The sequence below is a fragment of the Lingula anatina genome, chromosome 1 (assembly GCF_051362555.1).
Source record: "Lingula anatina isolate TDL-2025a chromosome 1, LinAna3.0, whole genome shotgun sequence".
Taxonomy (NCBI): Eukaryota; Metazoa; Brachiopoda; class Lingulata; order Lingulida; family Lingulidae; genus Lingula; species Lingula anatina.
The window spans coordinates 64758873-64780634 of NC_141767.1; the positions used below are offsets into that span (position 1 = coordinate 64758873).

Genomic DNA, 21762 nt, shown 5'->3' on the forward strand with positions numbered 1-21762 from the left:
GTAATACTTACCCCTTGTGTTTTTCTGCATATGAGCATTTTTTTCTTACGTTAAAAATACACTGATGACATTTCGGAAAGTTCAGAATAAATTGTTAGGCTGGATAGTTTTTGTCAAAATCAGTGTTGGAGAAAAGTGCACATAATTAATCTGAGTCCCTGGTAGAGGGCAGTTATATACTAGGTTATTGGGGGGGGGGGGGGGGGGGGGGAGGGTCGGCTTCGCATCCGCGGACCCCCCTTCAAATAAGCCTGGATCCGCCCCTGCCACAGTAGCTGTAGAAATAACTGTTGTATATTGTATTTATTGATTTATTACAAATAATAAGAATGGTAGTGGAAGGACTGGCAGGAGTATGCTGATTATATGCTGATTATCCACTTTGAGAGGTCCTTACATGTAATAATATAAGTTTTTTTTTTACTCCTTTTGGCAAGTTATCCGAAAGTTGTTTAGCTAAACTTATTTTTACTGTCTTTCGTGAAACGATCTCGACCATATTCCAGTTAAATGCACCGCTCGATAAGGGGCCTATGTGATACAATGTAATAGCCTATCTGAACAAAATTGGCAAATGCACATTTCTTATTTAATATTTACCTTAAATTGTTTTACGAAACAATACTAAACTTTTTTTTTTAAATTCAATAATTGACAGGGCAGTGCATGCATTGTTTGATGTGAGAAAATCCTTGGTAAGGTATGAAACACGATCGCGAGCAAATATTCAAGATTAACGCGTGCGGTATGTGAATAAATTAAGGCAGCTAGGTATTAAGCGAGTGATAGACACAGCGGCATTGAACAAGACAAAAATCATCCAGGATACACACAACTCACTTTAAACATAAATACAGTCAGATCTAATAATAGCCACAATACTGGGTCAACTACTGATTACACGCTGATCATGTCGGCCTGGAAAGTGGCAGGGATAGTGCTCTTAACTGCAATTGCAGTGACATATATACCGAACTATCTAAACCGGCTTCCAGTGAGAGACGTTCAAGGATGGACGGCACCAGGGTGGAAGAAAGTGGCAAAGGTGTACAGGTGGGTCCCCCCCCCCCCCCATTACTGACCTAACACCTTGTTCTTCAGCTGACGTGATACTATACGAACCGTTAACACACCCCCTTGCATCACTTTAGCCATGATTCAGCAATATCATACCGGTGTTGATGTTTGTTGTGAAGGACGAGACTGCCCAGTAAAGGCTAGACTCTATGAACAGTGATATTTATTTATGTAACATGAAAATTTAAAACATTAGATCTGTAAGTTATACGCTTCTTAAGCGCATGAGCCCCTCGTCAGTCGCATTTTTTTCTGAGTAATTACCCCTCCCAGCCCCCCCCCCCCCCACACGCACACACACACTCACACAATAAAAATTGCTGCCCACAAGCCTGTAACATAAGATAATTACCATCTGATATCAGGGGCCTAAATTAGTATACAATATTAAAGTACAATAATTTTGTAACATATAACTTATGGTGCTCAGAGAATAAATATAGTAGGGTAACAGTTTTATTTTAAAGTGGGTATGCTAGTACCACATAGTGGCTTCATTACTATGCTCCAGAGAGTCCAGTCTTCATGCATGTTCTTATAAATCATTAATTGGTATGTTCTTGTCGTGGTAAGCGAGCGTCATTAGGGGGTTAATTTATTTTCTATGTCAGGATCAAGGTCGAAGTAAACATCATCTTACCGACTCCATATTTTAATTAAAATCTGTGGAGACAGTCGGAAAGATTTTCACCACTCTGGTGTTGGCATAGCACCTAGACAACCAACATTCTACCTTCCCCGCATGTGCATTATAATGTGCAACTGTGGCCTCAAGGATGGATGTTTTCTCTGTTTATGCGGTAGCGGTATTAACTTTTAGTTTTGTATAAAGGGACCTGGGGCCCCCCTGAATTAGCCCTTCATAGTGCATGATCAAGGTTACGTAATGAAGGTTTTCTTACCATGTTTGCTTTGTGATAGCCTTTATTTGACCAGGTAAAGTACATGTACGTCGGCAAATATCATATTAATCCATATTGTTCAGTTTGAAGATGGGAAATCCTTTTTTAACCGATAATCAAAAAAATTTTACAGTAGCAGTCATTGTCATAATTGATACGCATTATTAAATAGAATTAGATATAACATTGTTATTTATTATTTTATTATTTGTTTCGTATTAAGAAAAGTACACATTGTTTTTTTGTCTGGGCATAAGCCTTCAGAATCAATTTAAACCAAAATGGTTCGGAGCCTCTTTTAACCCCTTCTCTCAATAAATATTCTATGCATTCAATCACCTTAATTTGCAGTGCGACGTCAGATACAAAATTATTTTACTTGGAGATAAATTAATGCTCAAAATCATCCCATCCCCCATTCTTTTTAAGCCAAGGGTATTATATTTGATTTGTGTGTAATTAATGTTTATATATTAGGTTACTTAGGTTACTTATAAAGCAGTTTTTGTCTTTTTTTTAATCCCATAATCTGAAATCCTGATTTTATTTTCGCAATCAATGCTGTGTAATACTTATATATCTTATTCAGGTAAGATAACTGAATTTGGTTTGATATCAAAACCCCTCCATTGCCTTTAAGACCTTTTTCACGTTTTCCTCCGAGACAGCTGCAGTTGGGCATATGAATATTCAAAATTATTGTGAACTTCAGTTGCAAGTGTTTTAACCTACAGTGGGTATTGTTGCCACTTTGTTTCAATGTTATTTTGAATATTTTGAAATCTCGAATTTCGAGTAACTCCAGATTTCGAGTTAGTATATTATCTAGAAATTTTAGAATATATGGAAACGTGTTACTGGCATTTTTTTGTTTGCTATTTTTATACTATCATGTTACGAAGTAAAAATGTTGAGATGCTTACCCGAATTTTCAAAATAAATCAAAAGGACTTGACAGCAATACCCTTTCGTACCAACCTAAACATGTTCAAGTATTTTACTCATTTTGACTGTTTTGAGGTATTGATCAATCCATTTTGAATGTGTGAACTGTGTACTTATTGTGAATCCATTCTTGCAGTGATATGCTCAAGTCTGGACAGGAAAAGGGTGGAGGCTTTGCAGTGTACCATAAAGGAGAACTGGTGGTGGACATATGGGGTGGTTACAGAGATACGCAGGGAGAAGGGGTCCCGTGGAAGGAAGACACTTTGGGTTTGTTCTTTTCCACAACAAAAGGCGTGGCTGCTCTCATGGTGGCCATGTTGGTTGACAGGTAAAGTAAGACCAAGTCTTTTTTCTGTGAAAAAATATGTCAGATGTTGATATTCAGATTGTAGCATTCGATTTATGATGCATTTTATTTTCATTTTGTCTTCTCATTGAACTTTTTTAAAAAGACCAATTCGCAAGGATACCTGTGCTTTTCACCAATTCACATTAGTACTGGTAATTTCTATACCAAATACTAACTAAATAACTAACTAACGGACCTACAACAATAACCCCTTGTCAGACGTAATTAGAAACTGCGCTTGGATAACCTGTAATGCTAGATAGAAAGTCATGGCTTAATGTTTCAGTTGTTAAATGCTGTGACTAATGTTTGCGAACAATATTCATTTTATTCATGAATTAATTGCTTGAAGCCTGACAAAACCCTACATAATGCTCAAAAGAGGCCACCTTGCTGCATTTTTTCAGTTAGTTACCTGACCAAAAGAATTGATAATTGTTTATATTTTTCAGGGGTCACCTAGACTACGATAAGACTGTGGCTACTTATTGGCCCGAGTTTGCACAGAATGGAAAAGAGAAGGTCACGGTTGCCCAGCTGTTAAGTCATCAGGTAGACACCAAGTATCATTTAGTGTTTTATTTCTTCATTACAACCTGCTGGAGAAAAGTAATGTGTGATATAAAATTTAATGTAAAATGGGTAATGTGGGTAACATAAAAGACTAAAAAGGGACACCTTAAAAAAGGAATATATTCATCTAGCTAGCCTCAGGATACGTATTTATTTTGTCTTCAATTTGCATTTTAAAGGCGTGTTTGCAGTTTAGATAAAGGTGTGCTTAGGATTATTTGTTTTATACTAAGGCCGGGCTTTCGGCAGTAGACTTTGAAGTGACAGAAAAGTTGCACAATAACACGGAAGAATTTGGCAAGCTTCTTGCAGCACAAAAACCATTTTGGAAACCAGGTATTGGAGAGTCGATTTTCACAGAGTTTATTTCTTATAAGCTTTTGTGTCTACTTGAAATTTAGATGGACATAGTACACTTAATTTTTGCACTGGGGTTCTTGGGAGGGGGATTATTTCAAGCTAATAGAAAGAGGTGGGGTACAGTTTAGTTTATAGTCTATTATATTAGTATAGGTGCACAGCTTGGCAAACACTTTTTTATTTCTTGTTCAAATAATTAATAAAAAATTATTTCTTTTTTTTTTATAATTTATTAATAAATTAATTTTTTGCGTGTGTGTAACGCAATACACACAGGGTGATCTATGTTGGCAATAATTTCAAGACTGTCCAGTGCGGAGGATTTGCTAATGAAGATTGTTTCACTTCAGTGTTTCACACGCAAACCTGTATTTTATATCATTTAATTTTCTATCACTAGGCACCGCTCATGGATACCATGCCCTCACATTTGGTATGTATGTGGACCAGCTAATGAGACGCGCAGACCCAAAGAAGAGAGGTGTCCAACAGTTTTTTAAGGAAGAGTTAGCAAAGCCACTTGGTAATCTTCTTTTCTTTTGCGCTATTTAACTTCTAAATTTCAGTTTCAATGTCTGGTAACCCGAGAAGTTTATAGCTGTTTACAAAAAGAGAAACAAATGGAAAGAAACGTCCGTGTATCTACATTAATTCAAAGTTTGATCTAGAAAAGTTTGTTTTTATGAAGAAAGAAATAGTTGGCGTTGACATTGATCTTTAAAGACAAGGTAATGATATTTATTCAGGTTTTAGAATCCGTAAATTATTTTCATTATTATTTTGATAATTTAATGCTTAATTTTCGACACCTTTTATCGAAAGTAAAAATAAAGTAATATTTAGCTGCTATCATCAGTATTTTGTAATTATTCCCAAAAAGTACATAATTTGAATTATAACACACCACTTGTTGGTCTTTATGACAGGTCTGGATTTTTTCATCGGTCTTCCACCAGAGGAGATGTATAGAATGTCTAGACTTTATATGATGGGATTAGCGGAGGGCTTTGTCCACAACATCTTAACTGCCAATTTCGAGTCGTTCAATTTGTATAAGCATATGCTCTTTGACCCTCTAGCTCAAAAGGCAATGTCGTCGGCGGCTTTTCTTAACGTAAGAATGCACGTGCGTGTGTTTGTAGAATATATAAATATGCACTTGACTAGAATTTTTCAATTAATTTGTAAATCAAATTTTATGCTTGAACATTGTGATATACATTTGTGTCTACGCAACTGTTTTATTTGGTGTACCTTGTCTATATAAAATAGATAAAAGGTAACATGAAAATTATGTATTTACCTGTAAAAAATTTATACTTTACAGAAACAAAGTTTAAATCAGATAGAAATATTAAGGATACCTTTGGCGTCCATGATGGGCATAGGCACACCCAAAAGTATTGCCAAACTGTACGGCGTACTGGCTAACGGGGGAGCAACGAAGGTAGTATTCTAACAAACTTAATCCAGTTTAGTTACTATTTATTCGAAACAGAAAAATATTTGAAAAATTTTTTTAATGATTAGTGTATCCTATTTATATAGATAATTAAGATACACCATTCTCATTTTACAGGATTTCCGCATGCTTTCTAAAGGAATGATAAAGAAATTGCAAGAGCCAGCTCAACAAACAGAAGACCCTAAGGATCGGACTTTGGGATTTGAATCTGAGATAAAACTCGGCTTTTTCGTCGCGAACAATCCTAAGGCAAGTTACTTCGAAATAATAGACAGACCTGATAAAGATGTAATATGTGTTAATTTTTTCAATACAGGATCGTCTCTCTCATTTGGACGCTTTTATCTCTCAGTCGGGAGTCCGCGATTTTCTTTTTTTCTTAATGTAGATAGTCTATTTTTTCGATTTTCAGGTTTGATTCCAATCTTTTACTGCAATTTTTAAATCTATTGTTTAGCAAGTATTTTAACGAAAATATGCTTTTTAAACATCTGTCTACAAAAAAAAAAAAAAAAAAAAAAAAGAAAAGACACTGTTCACAGATCTTCAACGTATATTTGTTCTCAACTTACAAGTCTATTAAAATACATTCCAAAGCGAAAACATTAGGTCTGTTTTTTTAAGCACTAAACTAGACTAACTTATACACACAGGCAGTGCGGCCATTTAATTAGTTTTTTCAACTATTCTGTTTTATAATATGATAAATTTATGGGAATAAAATATGCTATGTACACAATCTCTTAAAAAGGTGCTCAAAGGAATGTCTATATTTCAGGGTCAACCCTTGATTGGTCATCCAGGTGCCGGTGGTCAAATGGGATATGCAGATGTGAATTATAACCTTGGTTTTGCATATCTTACTAACCACGGTGGTACTAGATTGGTTGATCCAAGGTACATCGCACTCGCTGAAGCAACTTATGAATGTGCCGACGCAGCCATAAAAACCAAAAAGTGATGAACTATTTATAATCTCTCATTTTTTACTTTAAACATAATTATATGTACTATTATAGTAAATTAGTTATTTGTGATAGCGATTCAACTCTTCACCTCAATCGGTCAGATGACGAATCAAGGTGAGAATTAATTGGCATTATGCTAAGCAAGGAGGCATATTACATAAATGTATATGGCGTCCATTTATTGTTAATAACCAAGTTAAAGTGGTAAAGAATAAAATGTGTTCTTCATTATATGAAACCCGTTTCTTCCAAACACTTCTTCATGTAGACGGCTGTAAATGGGCACTGTTCAATCCGAGAAGAAACTAATCTGGCTGTCTTACATTTATACAGGTTTCTACTTTTATAAACATCATAATTATCATTCATATGCAAGATAGCTTGAAATATTGTCTTAAGATGAGAAATATACATGCATTCACACGTGTCAATTTGTTAGTTGTAGAAATAAACGGTTTCGTTGCGGCTGCATATAGATGAATGTATGCTCTATATATTTAGACTAACATACATTTCACTTGCAATTCAATTGTTCAGTTCTGAAAAAAATGAATGAAATGAAATCTAAAACCTCTTTGGATCGAAACAGGAAGCTGTCGATCGCATTCTAAATTTCAACGAGTGTTTAAACCTGCTGCACACGAACGCGCATGCATATCCTATACATAAATGCATACATACACGAGTGCATCTTCATAAGCCCAATAAAATCTGTCAAAAATTAGATGATTTTAAAATATCGTCAACATAACTGGAACTGCTCCTGTTCCTTGTATTTCACTTTTGAATTTAACGATTGAATGGCAATCGACGATTGAGCATCATGAGTCCACATAGGACATCCAGTACAAAATGATAAATGCTAAAAACCCTAGAATAGTTACAAATCGTGCCACGATGTCTATTTGACGTGCACGTTTACCAGGTGTTCTGGTTCGTTTCGGAACAGAAACGTCCGTATCCGACGTGTCGTCTAACTCCACCTGCAAAACAGAAAGAAAATTGGAAGGATATGTGCGTTTAGATATTTCATTATAATTTTAATCTTCTTTCTACAGAGAGACTGATTTTAACAGAGACAATAAACGGTTACAAAGAAAATAATGCTTACATTTTCTTGGTTAGTCTTTTTGGAGGTGTGGCGATTCCGTCGTGCTTCCCGTCCTTGACGTTTAGCAAGTTTTCGTTTATCTCTTTCTAGCATAGTGTTGACCGTGGCAAATTCCAGTGCAGATGCGGCCACAAATATAATACACATCAACAGCCAGACGTCCAGAGCCCTTATATAGGATACCTGTAGGAAAGATTGTGTTTACATAAGCTAGAATGTTCTATTTCATCAAAGCATTCTGCAAGTTAAAAATACTACTTCTGACTGTCGTTAAAGATTTTTTAATTTGTCTTTTGCGTGAATATTTAAAAAGAATAACTTAAATACTCAATATTTAGAGTACCATCGGGGTGCGTTCTTGGTAAGTGATAGCTTGCATAGTAATGACGAGGAGAGAAGCTATGCTAAGAGACGTTCTCGCTGGGACCGCCGTGGGGTCGAGCCAACAGCTAACAAACGACATTAGAACGACTAGTGTGGTGGGAATGTACATGTGCAGCATGTAGGAAAGTAAGTTTCTTTTTAAATATATATCCACATATAGACAGGAATACGACCCTGAAGATAAAGAGATAAAGAATTAAAAATGCAATTGCATTTCAAAAAGGTGTGAATTCTTATAGTTGCCTTATTTAATTATGATTTTTTTTTGAAATCACATTAAAATAACAAAAAGAATCCATCTTAAATTGTAATATATATAGTAAAAAATTCAAATCATCAATTTACATTTTGATACAGGCCCAAATAAATATATAGATATTTACCTGTAGAATAAATTGAAGTACAGTTACCGGCAGATACTTTAGTTATATCGAAGTTTGGGATTCCGTCGCTGAGCTCAGTACTGTATTCCACAGATTCCCCAAACCATCTCAAAACGATTTCATCCCTGGTGTGGGCAACTTAAAGGAAATATCTATCATTTCAATAAATTGACTCTTGGATAAACCAATAATGTTTACATGAACAATGTGTATAACTTAAGAGATTGAAAAGACCTTGTGACCAGGGTTTGTTTCATGTCACTGGCAGCAAAGATTTAGTAATTTTTTTTGCTTTATACAAAACCTGTATAGTCAACATTAAAAAGCCAACTTCATCTTCACATGAAGACTGTACACATTTTGTAGGCCTACTTACAGCTTTCCAATTGAATCCTACATGTTTGTGAATCCATGGGATACTTTGAATACTTCAACTTGCACTTCACTGTGGCTGCAATCCTGACATGACAAAAACAATTCATTTTAAATATAAGACCATGATGGAAACCAAACCATACTGCTTGGCTACTAATCTGAAAGGCGTCATTTCAAGTGACATCGCATTCAGATTTGGGAAAAAGGCGTTCTGGTAAGCTCTAAAGAAAAAAGAACATGTTTTTTGACGTGTTTACATAAATAATTGTTTTATATACTACGTGCAGGTTAAAATATTAGTAATTTTTTGTGCCATGAAAACTTCTGCGTGTTGCATTAAATCCCTTATATTACGTGCCCCTTTTTGTTACTTCACCTTTGCGAAAACAGCACAGCCCCTTGTGGTGAGATTCGTAATAACATGTTAGGAACAGACACAGTATGCAAAAAGGCCATTTTCTCTTTAGTTAGATACGAATCTGGCACCCAGAAGAAATGAACTTGTTCATATGACAGTGTGATCATGTTCGTATTGCTGCTAGTGTTATACACAAGGCGGGGTTCCTCCCATCTCTGACGTAAGAAGAAATCAACTGAGAAGTCCTGCTCAAAGATAAAGAGAAAAAAAGCTGTTACTCAGATGCTGCTGACATATCATCGCACATTGTCTGACATGTTTCCTGCTAAAGGCTAACTTGATGAATTGTGGATTTGTAATGTATTGCAATAAATTTACGGTATATTGTAATTCTGATTCACAATACTGAACAATAAACAGGAACACGCATTCAGAAAATAAACTTTATAATAATATTGTTTTATTAGACGGTTGTATGTAGGAAATTAAATTTTAAAGGTAAAATAAGATCAAGGCCACAGTACATACCATTGTTATGTCATTTATAGGACTCATGTCGTTCAATGATATATCCACATCTACGACAGTAGGCCTCCCTGGAAAGTTACATATACTTTTAAGCACATATCTTGTCATACATCAGCAAGTAAAAATGAGCAATAAGTCACATCGATGGCTAAACTTCATGTACGTCTTTCTAGGAGAGTGCATGTTCACACAGAATAAAGTCAACATTTTAATTCCTTTAAGCTTAAAAACATGATTTAGAGCTAACTCACCTTCATTAAAATGAGGCCGAATACGTTTGTCATAATCCATACATGTTAGAATGTGTTGCATAAATTCAACCTCTTCTGAAATTGACGAACTGGTACTTGGGCTGGACTGACCACTAGAAAGGTTTTTATGCAGTATATCATTTTACACAGTTGAAAAACCTGTGAATTAACATCTGTTCAAAGCTTACAATATATTATGCATTTTACATCGTGCCTTTGCCTTCAAATCATTGTGTTGAATTCGATTAGACTTTAAAATGTTCATGTTGGAATGGCGATTGAAATGAATGACAGATCCTTCAAACTTAAGTGACATCACTTACTTTACATAATACTGGGAAATGCAGCATTGAAAAAGGCTTAAGAGAAGCAGATTGCTTAAGAAAATTCTGCCGACGTCCATTTACTTGCCATTATTTGAATCTCGTCCATGCACGAGCAAGGCGCTGACGTCAGGAACGCGTATCTTGCCAAGCGCGCGATGACGTCACGACGCTGACAACAGCCCTGCTTGACTGTGTGTATGTGTGTGTAGCCTGTATGTGATCTATCAGTCTGTATGGTCTCAAGCCGTAGTCTAAATAACGAGTTAGACATCTATATTGAGGGCTACTGTAAGAAAATGCCCAGGTTTTCCCGGTGACATTTTCTGCAAGCAGTAAAAAGGGACGCCACGTCAAAGTGCCTTCGGCCAAATGAAAGACAACCTTCATAGGGTATTTCAGGTTCACCAATTGATAAAGATCTAGATCTAAGCCATAGGCCTACTTTTGTTTCACTGTTAATTTACTGTCTTTGTTCAGTAAAAGGCAAAATTCCTTTTGGAAATCAATGTAAATAGAATTTCACACAAGATAATTCCTGGCTCGTTTCTTGCAGATAATTCCTGGCTCGTTTCTTGCGGCCTTCGCCCCATAATTTTAAATTACCAAACCGTATTTTGTTTCACTTCAAACTTGCGGAGTGCCGTTGTCTGACAAAATGGGAGTTTGCTGCCGAAATTCAGCATGACAATATTTCTTCTAAAAAGTTACTTCTTACTGGAATTTGCCAGTTGTGTTAAAATGGAGCAATGGGAATGATTTCTTGTGTCCACTTTGCCGTCTAGCTTTTAAGAACCTTAATTGGTGTTCAGTCATCTGTCTTCTGTTAAATCATATATATAATAATTTAAAAATAATAAAAAACACGCCATCTATCTCGTCGTGAATATTTGCACTTAATTTATTTTGAATTGAATTAGCCAATGTGAGAAAGCTACTTTCTTTACATAGCAGGCAGATGTTAAAGAACAACATTAAATAATTCAAATGTAGCTTATCGCTCAATAAATGCTTAAACTTCACAATTGCTGGGAGCTGCATAATGGATGCTGTAAACGGTATGTTATAATCGATAAAATAAAATGTAGGTAAGAATATGCTCCCAAACCATACCCCGTGCAGTTTCACTTACATCAAATACTAAATGATCCTTGCCCACGGACTCGAACGTCAGAGAGAGCACAATTGTAATCATGATTTGAGGTTCGGTTAATACAGTTACTTTGACAACAGTATCATCAAGCTAATTAGACCAATATGAATTTTTTCTACCCAATTTGTTCAAATTTTAAAGTTGATTAATTTTTCCATCTGTCGACACTTTATAAAATAGATTACTATTTAACGGAGTATTTAATGTGTGACAAGAAAAATATTTTCACGTCATTCCCCTGACCTTAGCTCTACTAATCCATCGCCATACTTTCTAGTAAAGATGACCTCATTTAGGTCTATATATCCCAATATTCACAGCATCAAAAATTCAGCCCCTGTAAGCTTGCATTTAAGAACATTTTTAAGTTGAATATTTATAATTAAAATAATATTAAATAATAATAATAGTAATTGATAAGAATAAGACAAGAAAACTATCAGCATGTCCGTGCCCGGTTGTTGTTCTCCTCTCCAAATTGTTTGGCAGATCTTGATGGGGTGTCATGATATCATCTTAAAACTATTGCCCCTTTAAGTAATATTATTTGCCAATTCAAGAAAGAACGGCATTCCTGCAATTTGGGGAAAAATAGCACCGAATATTCTTCATACCTACTGAGACACTAAAGTTTGTTTTTGTTTCAGGTAAAAATTCTTCATCCACAAGTTCTTTAAATGTTCAGAACTTCAGTCTGTGTTGTTTTGATTTTTCAAACTAGGACCTGAATCCACAAGTTCATGGAAACAATGTACTCATGAGAGTGGTTGATATTGCCCTAGTGAATTCTTATGAAACTGTGTTCTTTTCCTATCCGGCCTTTACACATTATGACCATGCAATAAAATTCTAGTCCTATGTACACCAATGACTTGAACATTACATTTCCACCTGGCCTCATATGTCATAGTGCTTCAGAACTGGTTACTCGAAATGGTTATATGATGTTCAATATTTCCAAAGACTAAATGTCTTGGTTACTCTTCTTCCTCATCTTCCTCTTCTGATTCATCTTCAGCTTGCTCCAGCCATGTAAGCCACTGGTTCACCTTTAAGAGCAAACAAAACACATAGGCATAGAATCACTGTGCTATTCACTAGCTGAAGGTAATTTGCATATCCAATTAAAAATCTAGAATCAAGTCAAATTTTGCAGACAATTGTCATACAACTTATCTGCCTCGAAATTCCTCAAAAGACTACGAAATTCCTGTGTCCTGGTTATAATAAATTTCCTGAGTCCAAGTTAATAGTTTTTAACATTTTCTCAGTCAAGAATCTCACCTGGAACAGAGACTTTCCCTTTCCTGGGTGCTCATCATTCACCTCTTCTTTCCACTTGAGAAACACCTCCTCGTCAATAATCTCCATATCATAAAAATGCATGAACATGCGCAGCAGCATACCTAAAAAAGAAGCAGATATGTTTCCAATCAATTTTTTCATAAGAACCCAAATATATCTTATATAGAATATGTCATTTTCAATGGGTCATTTCCCTGGAGTGAGCAACAATATCTAACCTTTATTACCTTTGGCTGGAAAAACATGTTCCACCAATCACAGATGCATTAGTCTGACTGAAGGTTATTTAAAATATTCAACAATTATTGCATTTTTCACAAATTATGCAGGCCTTATAAATTATAATCCATGGGTATCATCAAAAGCAAGCATCTGAGTTAATAGGCAGTGCAAACCAATAATGTCTACCTCATTCCACATACCTTTTGGAAACCCCTTGTTGTAGCAGTGGACCTGTAGGGCATATACTGCACTCAACTGTAGGCCTAATTTATCATGCAAAAACAGCTGCAAAATGCTCTGTAGGAGAAAAAAATATTGTCATTTGAACCAGAAAATCAGGATAATCATTGTTATTAGTAAAACAATAAATTCTTAATATTTCATGGAAAAAAGTTGTCACAATACATATTACCCCACCTTATATTTGTCCAAAATTTCTTTCTCCTTGTCTACCAAGTGTTTTTCAGGCATTGCGGCAGGATCAGCACCATCAGCCAGAGTGCTCTGGCTTGTAATGTAGCGCAACAATCTGAAAACAGAGAGAAATCAGAACTTTGAAAACAAGCCACAATTATATCCAGCTTCCTCACAGTATATACAACTGCTCTGCTTTTACCATGTAAGATTACACCAGACAGAATATTGTTCAAATTTCAATCAACAAATCTTTCTACAAAGTGGAATGGTACAAAGCAGCACTAGTCCATTCAAAGTTAAAATCAATTCAAAACCATGAAAAAATACAACATCAACACAAGGCTACATGGCAATACTTACGTGGTCACTAAACCATGAATAAATTCAGTTTTGTTGAACAGCTTCGGGTCAATGTTCTCCTTCATCCATTTGTAAAGGTCGGTTGGTGATGGGTCACCCTGGATCTGCCTGGACAGCTCTGCTTGGACTCTCAACAGAGGGAACATGAAGCTCAGGTCCCTGTCCTCTAGGATCTTCAGCATGCGTTCCTTGCTGCGGTCACCTTCTGCAGTAAGTAAAAAATATATCAAGAGAAGAAATAATGACATTAAAAACTACCAACTTCAATTCAGGACAAGACATAAGTAGCACCCAATTGTTTATTTTCCATTTAATGACTATAAATTGTATTCTTTTCTTTTAACTCTAAATATCTTTCTTCAAAATTTGATCCAGATTCCAGCTGCCCTGTTGTCTTCATACCATTTTGATAACATATGCCCCTTCTTTCTTGGAAATTAGTACTCACTGATCCTGTCATTGTCAATTCAGTGGTGCAACTTTGTTCTCAGGAAATGAGTGGATCTAGCACTCCCTTTTCCTTATGTTAAGTTCTTTGGGACCTTCATGTTTTCTTTATCACCATGCTTACTCGTTAATAAAAAATCTAGACTTACCTGGCAGCATATTCTGCAGATCAATCTTGCTTTCATTGAACACATTCACCAGCCAGTCCTCATCCTGCAGTTTATGTATTTGTTGCAAACAGAGCATGAATAGTGGATAGTGACTCCCATTCTCCATTGGAGCAGCTAGATCTGCCAGAGAAATCACACCTTCAGCAACAGCACACGCAGCAAACTTGGAAACATATGAGCGGATCAGTGGAATATCATCTTCAAGTGCTGGCATGCTCTCCAACAAGGAGTTGAAGGCCTAAGAAAGACAGAAATAAAAAATATCATGTCATGGAAATAGTGGGAAAAATTGTGGTTCACAGTTGAAAGCAGAGAGAAAGTACAGTTACATCTATGTCATTTATTCATTGACAACATTGCCAATGTCCATAAATACATTATCCTTTACAAAAATGTCCCTACCTCCATGTACTGCTCCCCTGTCACAACCCCAGCATTCTTCAAGGCAGCAATGAGGTTGCCAGCAGTCTCTCTGTTCTCATCAGACTTCTCTAATGTGGCAGTCATGAAGTGTTTTAGCATCTCTGGGATAAATCTGTAGCATAACAAAGAATATAAATGCAGCATGAATGCATTGTTGCATATTTGTAGCTCACATGTTGAGCACACACAAAACGACATACAAACAACAGACAAACAGCAGTGTCTGATAATGAATGAACGCTTAATGTATTGAACTCGCAATGATGGTTAACAAAGCTAACAAGTCTTGTGCTTCTGGCAGTAATTCTTACCTATTGGGTGGCCGCAGATTTTTGATGGTATTAACAGCATCTTCAAAACTTCCAGAGCTCAGACAGGCCTCCAATGCATCTTCCTACAATTTTATATGAGATGACTAAACCAAAAGAAAAAAAGTACCTCTTTTTTCATTGAGATTTGTAGTTTTTTCTGTTAGTTTGAAAATTCCGTTTTTAAGTGAAATCCAATTTAAACTTTTGACAAGTAAAAAAAAACTTATTGGATATATTCAATCAAGTCTTCCTACATAAGTTTTCTGGATTTCTTCTTTGGTAGGCACTGGCTTCTTTTTTTCTTTAATCTTCTCAGTTGAAGGCACCGTCTTGATGGTGATTTGGGCCTGCTGAAACAAAAGATAGCATAAAATTTTGCTGTATGCATTTCCTTACCAAAACCAACTTCATCTGGACATTTCATTGTGTTCATTGGACCTTCAACTAGCTACTAAAACGGATTATAAAATTTGGTCAATAAATATAACAATGTCAATGCTAATGCTATTGAAAGAAAGGTGAACCATTCCTATAACCAAATACCCATTGTAACTAACCTGCTTTTGTAAGAGAGGCGGTGCCAGAGGTTCTGATGCATTTCCAGGCATTTTATGACTAGACATGGTTTGTGGGATCTGCGTTGACTTGGGTAAGCTGTTTGGTGTCTGGGGTTTGAACATGCCAAATCCTAAGGTGGCAGGCCTAAAGCTGTGCTCATCTATACCATTGCCCACAGACATATGTGCCATCTGGTTCTGTGGTGGATTGATGACAGGTGGCGGTGGATGGGAGGAAGCTGAGGTTGGGATCTGGGCAGCAGTCCCCTGGGATAGCTGTGGGGTCTGACCAGTAGGATTGCTTCCTCCTCCCCCTACCCCTCCTTGAGCAGCCTGCTGAGCTTTCTTAGCCAGTCTTGGGGGAAGATTGCCTAAAATAATAGTTACAAGAAATTTATTGAAGAGAAACTAGAGCAAAACCCACATAAGAAAGGTTTGTTCTTCTTAACACAGCAGGACTGTTTTTAGACATGACAAATAACTGAAATGTTCAGCCTCAACATTCTTTCTTATAAGAATTCTTATTACTTACTGAAATCTCTCTGCTTTTGGAGATTTTGCTGAGTTGATGGTTGCTGCTGCATGGATTGTTGTTGCTGTTGCTGCTGTTGAGGATTAGGTCCTTTGCCCTGGTGGCGGTGCTGTTTAGGACTTCCACCCTCCTGACGCCGGTACTGATTGTACCCTAACAAATAAGAAACAATAGTTACCACAACAGTATTAATCATGGCATTCCTAGGAAATAATGTGATCTCAAAAGATGCAGGTTATAATTCTATATTCTACATACATTTGTCCCATATGAATTAATTGTCATTTAAAACCTAAAATCAATGCCTGTGATACACATCTCCTCACCTTGACCCTGTTGATTCTTCCTTCTCCCAGTATTGGGGGAGTACCCAGGGGCCACACCATCCATACTGATGACCCCAGGGCCAGTACCAATGCTGCTGAACCCTCCAGGTCCTGCAGGTAAGGGACCAAACATGTCCATCTGACCACGACCAAAACCAGACCCATTCATGGTTGGTGGACCAAAGAGATCTAAATTCCGTATACCTTGCACCCCAGGTGGAGGCAGATAGACACCCATATCCTAAAAGGAACAGAAATGTAAGTAAGACTTTCTCTTTGTATTGAACATCACTGATTGTTGAGTCAAATGGATGAGACAAAATAGATTATCACAATTATATCATAACCTGAAGAAAACAAAGACCTACACTACATTTATTTTCTGCATACCTGCATGAATAAAAGGTGAAAACTGATGTACCAAATATTGAGATAATGTACTTCTAGTGTTGATAACTTTTCTCACCTTTGCTGCCTCCTCTCTGATTTGAGTAATGGTACGTGGAGCACTGCCTCTTGTTACCTTCCTGGGCGTCCACTGGAATGCAATCATTTTGCAAATTTCAGAAACTTTCAAAATTATCATGTTCAAATGTATTAAAATCAGTGTCAACAAGTCTATGCACACTTCCTTGCATCAGTTAGGTAGCATGTGCTTTACAGATAACATGAATTATTGCCTTGGTATCACATTTTCGTCTTGTAGTATAAGCCTGTTGTGTAATAACAATATATGTGCATGCCTTATGCATATGAAAACGGATTTTGCCAAATAAAAGTGATTTTGTCTGTTTACACTCACATTGTTCTCCCTAAGCTCTATTGTGTCCTGCAGAAGGAAACGAATACGAGTTGGTAACTCGTTATTCATCATCAGTGTCTTCATGCGAGAGAAATATTGATCCATCAAGGCCTGTAGGAAGACAATTTTCTTATCAAATTCAATCTTTTAACTGTATCAACTCACAATTTGCAAAATTCTAAGTCAAAAGGTGATTTGGATGATACAATCTATGGATTTACTTGTGACAATACAGAGATCAATACATGATGAAAAGAATGGACTTGATGACAATTCTCTACTTGTCTTACCTTTGCCTTGTCAGTGTCAAGGCGTCGACCGACGGTCTTCATTATCTGGCACAGACACTCCAAGTCCTCAGCAGTCTCCTGTATGGGGACATGTTTTTTCTTCTCCAAAAGCTGTTTAATGCATTTGTGTAAAATTCCCTCATGAAGCATGTCAAGTTTACCAAGCTCACCTATAAGACAAAAGTTGCAGGAGATGTGTTACCGAGTTACAGTAAGATTTCAACTCACTCATGCTTTAAAAAAAAAAAAAAAAAAAATTATTATCCTTGTGAATTATCAACTAATAATTTCTATTTTCTAAAAATATTGAATAAGTATTGAATTTTTAGTGGCAAGTTTTTTTAAATTGTATTTTCAGCATGATGTATTCATATAGCATAGTTCTTGCTTAAATATATCTTAAATACATATCTTCGATTGAAATTTTTACCAATGAATTTGATGTTTCCCAGCATTTTGAACTTTGCAGCATGATATTTCTCCAGCTCCTCTGGAGTGAGTGGGGTATCTCTCTTATCAAATTCTGAAAAACAAAACGAATCAGACAATTACACACGATTAAATTTTCTCTCTGTATATACTAGAGCAACTGTACATTCAGCACCCAAAATATAGAATTCAAAAGTCCTCCACTCCTACCAAAACCATATTTGGACCAAAAAGGCAACAACAACAGATAAGAGAAGGTAAAATGTATTACTATTAAGGTTAACACTTGTACCAAAGAAGATGTAAGAAGATATTTAATGAAACATGTCACCCAACATCATTGAATCTGCTTATGAAATTATACATTTTAACATTTATGTAAGAAAAACTCACCATTTGTGGCTTTGGATCTGTTTTCAAATTCATCTTGACACTTGTTCAACAAATGGCGTCTAAAAGACTAAATTAAAAACAAAACAAAATTTAATGAAAAATTAAATTTTTTTACCAATATGCAAACGAAATCATGCCATGCCTATATCAATGATAGTATTTGTTTTTATAATGTTATTCGCTGGTAATTTTAATCTAAAAAAAAAAACAAAAAAAAAACATGAACAGTAAATTAAAACTAAACAAGTATTAGTTCCCCAGATGTTTAAGGCTTCCTTGTAAAAAATCATCACTTACAGTGTTGTTTGAAGATGCAGGTTCAAAGTTTGGTGCATCCTCACATAGTCGCTGGCATAATTGAGCATATAATGAACTATACTTTGGTTCATCAAGTGATTTCTCAAAAATCTGAAAAGCAATCAACTTGCTTATACATCAACATGACAGTGGTAAAAAATAGTCAGCACAATACTTAATTTATGTGTTTTAGTGCATACTGGGACATATTTTAAAATAGAAACTAAGTACCAAAATACTTACAAGAAGGATAATTCCCTTCAAAACCACCGGTGAGTCAATCCCTACATTCAGTAATTCTAGACCAAGTTTGTCAAATTTTTCAGGAGTGAGTTTATTAAGTATTCTGAAATGAAATATTAAATCACAAGTTGTAAAAAAAAAAAAAAAAAATGAAGCTCAATCCAAATTTATTATTCATTGCCATTTATTGAAATATATGTGACAAGGTCAAAAGTCTAAAAATATATATTTCATGAATGACAAAAGTTGTGTATGATTCTTTTTGATTTTTTGCATAGCATCTGATATTGTGCGGATTTTCACTGTCCTAATTTTTATTTTTCAGCTCTTTTCCTCTTCAGAGAAGATAGAACAGCAATATTATCATCAACTGTGATCTTCCAGGAAATTGAAGAGGATATGAATAAGAACCACGCACATATTCACTAGAACAAAACAGCCTTGCCAAAAAGAATTCAGACAAGTTGGTGTTAGGCAAGGCTATATCAATTGATATAAATGTAACACAAAAAAATTGAAATAAAAACACGTGAAACCAAAATTTTAGTACTCAATAAAATGTTCATAATTTACTATTTCATATTACAAAGTTCAAAGAAATAATGCAGTGTTACTTGTTGGATAAAAATTATGTAATACTAATAGTCTTCATAAGCGTTTTCTTTGAGAAATCTATGCTTAAGCATGTTATACATTTTTGCTGCTCTTAAAAAGCCATATATTTTTTTACCTTTCGATCTTCACCAAATCTGACATTATCATTTTACATAATTAATAAAGGAAAGGAAAGTTTTGATTCATCTTAAAAAAGGGAGAAAAATGCAAAGGGTAGACTAAAAGATATACTCAAGAGAGAATCACAATAACTGATATGAGCTAAGTTAAATGCAAGAAGTCTTTTATATCTTAATTGTTCAGTTACAGATACAAATCCACTGTTAACTATAAAACAACAAGCTGAATCACTTACCCTCTAACTTTCCTGAATGTACTGTCATGTTTTTCATCTTGGGTTAGGGCATCTCGTTTAACGCTGCTTGGAGGAATCCATCGCTGATTAGCTGATGTTGCAACTGGGCCAGAGAGTAGGGGTGATCTCTCGTCCCTAAAATTCAAATCAAAATTAAAATCTCTTCATGATTTATATATTGGGAGACCCTTCAAAAAGAAAAAGAAGAAAATAATCGGACATAATTGAAATATCTTGAAATTTAAATCAACATAAATGGCTTGAAACCTTAGCGAATTCTATCTCCAAAATAAACTAATTCCTAAGAAAAAACCTTAGAGGATTCCCTAAAAATAATTCCTGCAACCAAAGACAAGTAAACCTTTGCTGCAACCCAGTCATTTTTTTTTACACTGGACTTCACTTGTTATCCCTTTCCCTTATTTGAACAATTAACTTGACCATTCTTGGTGAATCCATAACTTATAATAAAAACATATTACACTAGTTTAGATCATAGTAATATCAAACCAGCCTCATGGCATCTATGAGACAAACAGGGGAGATCGATAAAGTCGACAGATGTCATTCGTTCCCTTCGTGACCCGAGAAACCCTTTCATTCCATTTCAAACGTAATTTATTCTTTACCTTCCTCCCGCACGTCGAGAAGCACCACCCGATCCTCCTTGTCCGTCCAGAATTATGTTTATAACCAAGTCTTCCCTGAGTCGCTTCACAGAGATGGAGACTTAAAGAAAAAAGAAAATCTGAAAGAGAAGAAAAGTCAATCAATGATTAAGAACAAAGAAATGATCGTAGGCCGTCGCGATAAAGCAAGCAAGACAAAGAAGATAGTGACCCATCCTGTCATTTGTGAGACATATTTTTCTTGAGAAACTTACAAATCGGAAGAAAATACAGGTTATTACCATGAAATATATACTAACAGCTATCGTTTAACCTCAACATGAATTATTTTTGACCAACGGCTGGTCCTCACCGTGATTTTTTATCTTCTGTCAGCCTGTTTTGCCGTTTCCTCGCCTTGCGAAATGAGATGATTACCCACAATGCACCAACATACTCTCAAGTAAATTGTAATCACTTGAATTTAATTTGGATTTTGATCATTAGAATTAAACACTAAAAATTCATCATCTTTGATTCAAAAGTGTTTAATAATTACAAAATGCATATAGATTAAATATCTCATTTGAAAGACATGTATCATCATATGTATTTGAGGCTATTTCTAGAACTGTACCACAGAGCCACCTGGCTACGATCAATGGAACTTCTGGCGATGCTAGTACATGTAGAACAGTAACCACGGTCGTACGTGCTATTAAAGCTTTCTACAAGAAAACAAAAATAAATAAAATAATAAAATAAAAAATAAAAAATAAAAATAAATAAATAAATAAATCAGCGCGTCTAAAAACTATAAAAAATCATTATCATTAATTCTGAATTAAAAGAGGCAAACTAACAAGATTTTTGTCGAGTTTTGTGATTGAGCAGCCCTGTCAAGAAAAAAACACAAAAAACCTCTATACAGGTTACTTTATTCTGTCCACATCGGAAAGCAGAGTAATTGGAAAAGAGGTGAAAAGTGCCTGTACAGGAATTCCTGTATGCATATCATAAGTACCTATCTGAGAGGACACTGACATTGGCAAGTGGGGGGGGAGGGGGGGGGGGGGGGTGAGTCAACAGCTGTAAAAATAACCAGTCTTGAAGTTTCAAACCATGAAACACATACCCTTCTCCAATGGATAC

The 21762-nt window shown here is 35.7% G+C and overlaps 3 protein-coding genes across 3 annotated transcripts; 1 reads left to right on the plus strand and 2 right to left on the minus strand.

Moving 5' to 3' along the window:
* Positions 1-865: 865 nt before the first annotated feature.
* LOC106162007 (beta-lactamase domain-containing protein 2) lies at positions 866-7069 on the plus strand. Its single transcript, XM_013539113.2, has 9 exons — positions 866-1053; positions 3061-3255; positions 3729-3828; positions 4083-4185; positions 4610-4732; positions 5136-5323; positions 5537-5656; positions 5789-5923; positions 6453-7069. Exons 1-9 carry the CDS (start codon positions 911-913, stop codon positions 6633-6635), a joined length of 1290 nt encoding a protein of 429 aa, XP_013394567.2. The 5' UTR covers positions 866-910; the 3' UTR covers positions 6636-7069.
* Positions 6210-11087, minus strand: LOC106162020 (glycine receptor subunit alpha-2). Its single transcript, XM_086998856.1, has 9 exons — positions 10356-11087; positions 10033-10145; positions 9782-9849; positions 9272-9498; positions 8897-8979; positions 8521-8658; positions 8097-8311; positions 7754-7936; positions 6210-7625 (listed from the first exon to the last, which is right to left on the minus strand). The coding sequence occupies exons 1-9, from the start codon at positions 10433-10435 to the stop codon at positions 7464-7466; spliced, it is 1269 nt and encodes a 422-aa protein (XP_086854982.1). The 5' UTR covers positions 10436-11087; the 3' UTR covers positions 6210-7463.
* A 141-nt stretch (positions 11088-11228) lies between these two features.
* Positions 11229-20732, minus strand: LOC106161886 (eukaryotic translation initiation factor 4 gamma 2; the record flags this gene model as incomplete). Its single annotated transcript, XM_013538960.2, has 21 exons — positions 11229-12557; positions 12793-12914; positions 13236-13332; positions 13453-13564; positions 13813-14017; positions 14409-14667; positions 14832-14964; positions 15164-15246; positions 15418-15513; positions 15721-16091; positions 16253-16405; positions 16579-16819; positions 17045-17116; positions 17381-17491; positions 17671-17840; positions 18101-18193; positions 18493-18559; positions 18790-18900; positions 19033-19135; positions 20003-20137; positions 20632-20732. Coding segments are annotated over 21 exons (2907 nt in total), but the record flags the coding sequence as incomplete, so codon positions are not given.
* Between the last annotated feature and the right edge of the window lie 1030 nt (positions 20733-21762).

Excerpts from the sequence above, each read along its gene's own strand:
- LOC106162007 (XM_013539113.2), top strand. The coding sequence starts at position 911 with ATGTCGGCCTGGAAAGTGGCAGGGATAGTGCTCTTAACTGCAATTGCA. Across the intron at positions 4,186-4,609 it reads AAAACCATTTTGGAAACCAG|GCACCGCTCATGGATACCAT; the intron begins GTATTGGAGAGT and ends TTCTATCACTAG. Across the intron at positions 5,657-5,788 it reads CTAACGGGGGAGCAACGAAG|GATTTCCGCATGCTTTCTAA; the intron begins GTAGTATTCTAA and ends CTCATTTTACAG.
- LOC106162020 (XM_086998856.1), bottom strand. The coding sequence starts at position 10,435 with ATGGACGTCGGCAGAATTTTCTTAAGCAATCTGCTTCTCTTAAGCCTT. Across the intron at positions 9,499-9,781 it reads CTATAAATGACATAACAATG|GACTTCTCAGTTGATTTCTT; the intron begins GTATGTACTGTG and ends ATCTTTGAGCAG. Across the intron at positions 7,626-7,753 it reads AAAAGACTAACCAAGAAAAT|GTGGAGTTAGACGACACGTC; the intron begins GTAAGCATTATT and ends TCTGTTTTGCAG.